The 2,390-nt window shown below is 28.2% G+C and overlaps 1 protein-coding gene across 1 annotated transcript in view; it reads right to left on the reverse strand.

The window, feature by feature from the left end:
* The window catches only part of LOC111703430 (nucleoporin NUP159), an 8,191-nt gene extending 8,040 nt beyond the window's left edge, over positions 1 to 151 (reverse strand). The window contains exon 1 of the mRNA XM_023475368.1: positions 104 to 151. Coding sequence (XP_023331136.1) covers positions 104 to 149 — 46 coding nt within the window. The 5' untranslated portion in view covers positions 150 to 151. The remainder of the gene's footprint in view (positions 1 to 103) is intronic.
* Between the last annotated feature and the right edge of the window lie 2,239 nt (positions 152 to 2,390).

A 2,390-nucleotide genomic window follows, 5' to 3' on the forward strand; every position in this document is an offset into this window, starting at 1 on the left:
CCCCCCTCCAAGAAATAATATGACCAAATTGAATGTTTTTTTGTTTGTTCTTAAACTGTTGTGAACTTCAAACTGTTTCCGTACACTCAAATTTTTGTCTTCCCTAATGCCAGCACGCAATTTAGAGTAAATAACAACAAAACTAACATTCTTATCTGAAAATATTTTTTAAAAATTTTATAATATGATTTACTTCTAAGATGTGCAGTGAGAACCAAAAAAACTGTAGAATAGAATGACGTCATTAAAGTATTACTTATTGTTTGACTAATAAGTTTTTTAATCACTTATTAAGTAAAATTTACACTGCTCAATTCATATGTCTCATGTTTCTTGGACTATTTACATTCATGACTTGAGTGTAAAAGTTGTACTCCTTTTCCAGAGTTTTCTGGTTCTTACTGTATAAACAAAATTGATTTTTTTTAAAATTTGAAATATTTCTTTTTTTATTCTGTTGATTGTTTAAAACCTTGTGCTATAACCTATTTCCAGTGACTCTTTAGGGCATTTTTACGTCATAACCCTGAAATGGGCGGCAACACTGCCACTGAAGGCATTTTTTGGATCCATTAAACAAACGGGAAAAGATGTCAATATTTGTATCTGATTATTTGAAAGGTTCATGTTGTTATTTTTTAAATCTTTACATTTTTTCAATGTAAATTTGAATAAATATATTTTTTTTTCAGTCGCCTATGTAATGGAAATGGGGGACACGTCCCACAACGGAAAAATTTTGGGGCGCAAGAAGAGAGAGCAGGCGCCATCTAGACCTTTAATAATTTTTATTTTCAAAAATAGATTTTTTTTAAATTGATTGCAGCCACTTAAAATCACTCAAAATAAAGAAAATTTTATAAAAAAAAAATATATAAAAATTTGGGAAAACCATTTTCCTACCCTCAGGACCCCGCCCAGCTTGTCAGAAGGACTTTTCCATTAATTTTCAAAAATTGCTTCATTGCTCCAATTTTAGGATTTTATTTAGTTTTGTTTTGAAGTAAAAAAAAACATAAATAAGGAAAATGGCGTCTGAACTATGATGTGAGAGTGCTTAATGTTGTTGTTTATCACTATATTCCTCGTGGTTTTGTTTTGTTTGAAGAGAATGTTATGCTAAAGCTTAAATATATCCGGATAAAAACAATCCTGAGCTGAAAACTTTAGAATGGTGGATATTGAGATTATCTTGATCCTCTCTTTTTCTTAATATCGAGACTAACCTAATCTTATACTTGTATCCTGAAAAGTGTATAAAATTCAACCAATCAGAGTCGTGTATATGAAGCTGATAAATTTGAAATTTTGCACACCAATTCAGATTAATATTCAGGAACGGTAGGAACTCTCTAATTTAAAAAAACGGCAATTTGATTTTTCTCTTCTATATCCAAGACAAACCGGTTTAAAAAGAAAATCAAAACTGCGTGCATAAAGTGTGAATAAGTAATCGTGATTAAGGATATCTCATACTTAAGTTTTGAGCTCTGAGCCCTAAATTTTAAAGAATAAATGAATGAAATCAACACAAGTTATTTTTATTTATGGGTCTTATTTTGAGAAATAAGTGACAACCATAAAATAAAAATTAATACTTGCAAAATTGTTTTTACCAGTTAAAGAAATCCAGTTTTCTATGAGAAGATTTTATAACTTAAACATGTTTTAACAAATTTAATAAAAAAGTAAAGACTGAGATTTTCCTTGAAAAAAAGGTCGCGGTTGTGAAAAATCAATGTTTTTTATTTTATTTAAAAAAAAACAAGTTTTTGACAAGCCCTGATTAAATATTAATCAATACCATATCTTCTTATACTTAGAGATAGGCAATATTTTTGTCAACAAATGAATTTTTTAAAACGAATGAATTTTCTTGTGAACAATGGTGAAGTTCAGAAAAAAAGTGAGAAATTGAAAACGATTAGTTTCTTGAACAAGCAAAAAAACACAAAATGAACGATTTAGAATTGTTCAAATGATGAAAAATAAAGTTTTGACAATGAATTTGTCTGAAACCTTCTCCAAGATCTTGTAAACGATCGAAAAATGATTGTTTTTCGTTTCATTTTTTATTATTTTTTAAAAACAATCGTTTCCTTTTTGGAAAAAAACTGTCTTTTTTTTAAAACAAGCCATGATCGTTTTTAAAAACAATTTTCTCTAATGAATCTGAGTTTGATGACAATTAATTTCAATATTTTTAAGGAGGATAAGGTTGTCGTTAACGGCCGTTTAGGAAGAGTCGTTTTTGATAACGGTCATTTTAAAATTTTGAAAAAACATACTTTTTTTAACGAAAAATGATAGTTTTGAAAACTACATTTTTAAAAAACGATCGTTTCTTTTTTCGTTTGTTCTTCTTCATTTTAAAACTAACCGATCGTTTG

Source organism: Eurytemora carolleeae, unplaced genomic scaffold (genome assembly GCF_000591075.1).
Source record: "Eurytemora carolleeae unplaced genomic scaffold, Eaff_2.0 scaffold512, whole genome shotgun sequence".
NCBI classification, from domain to species: Eukaryota; Metazoa; Arthropoda; class Copepoda; order Calanoida; family Temoridae; genus Eurytemora; species Eurytemora carolleeae.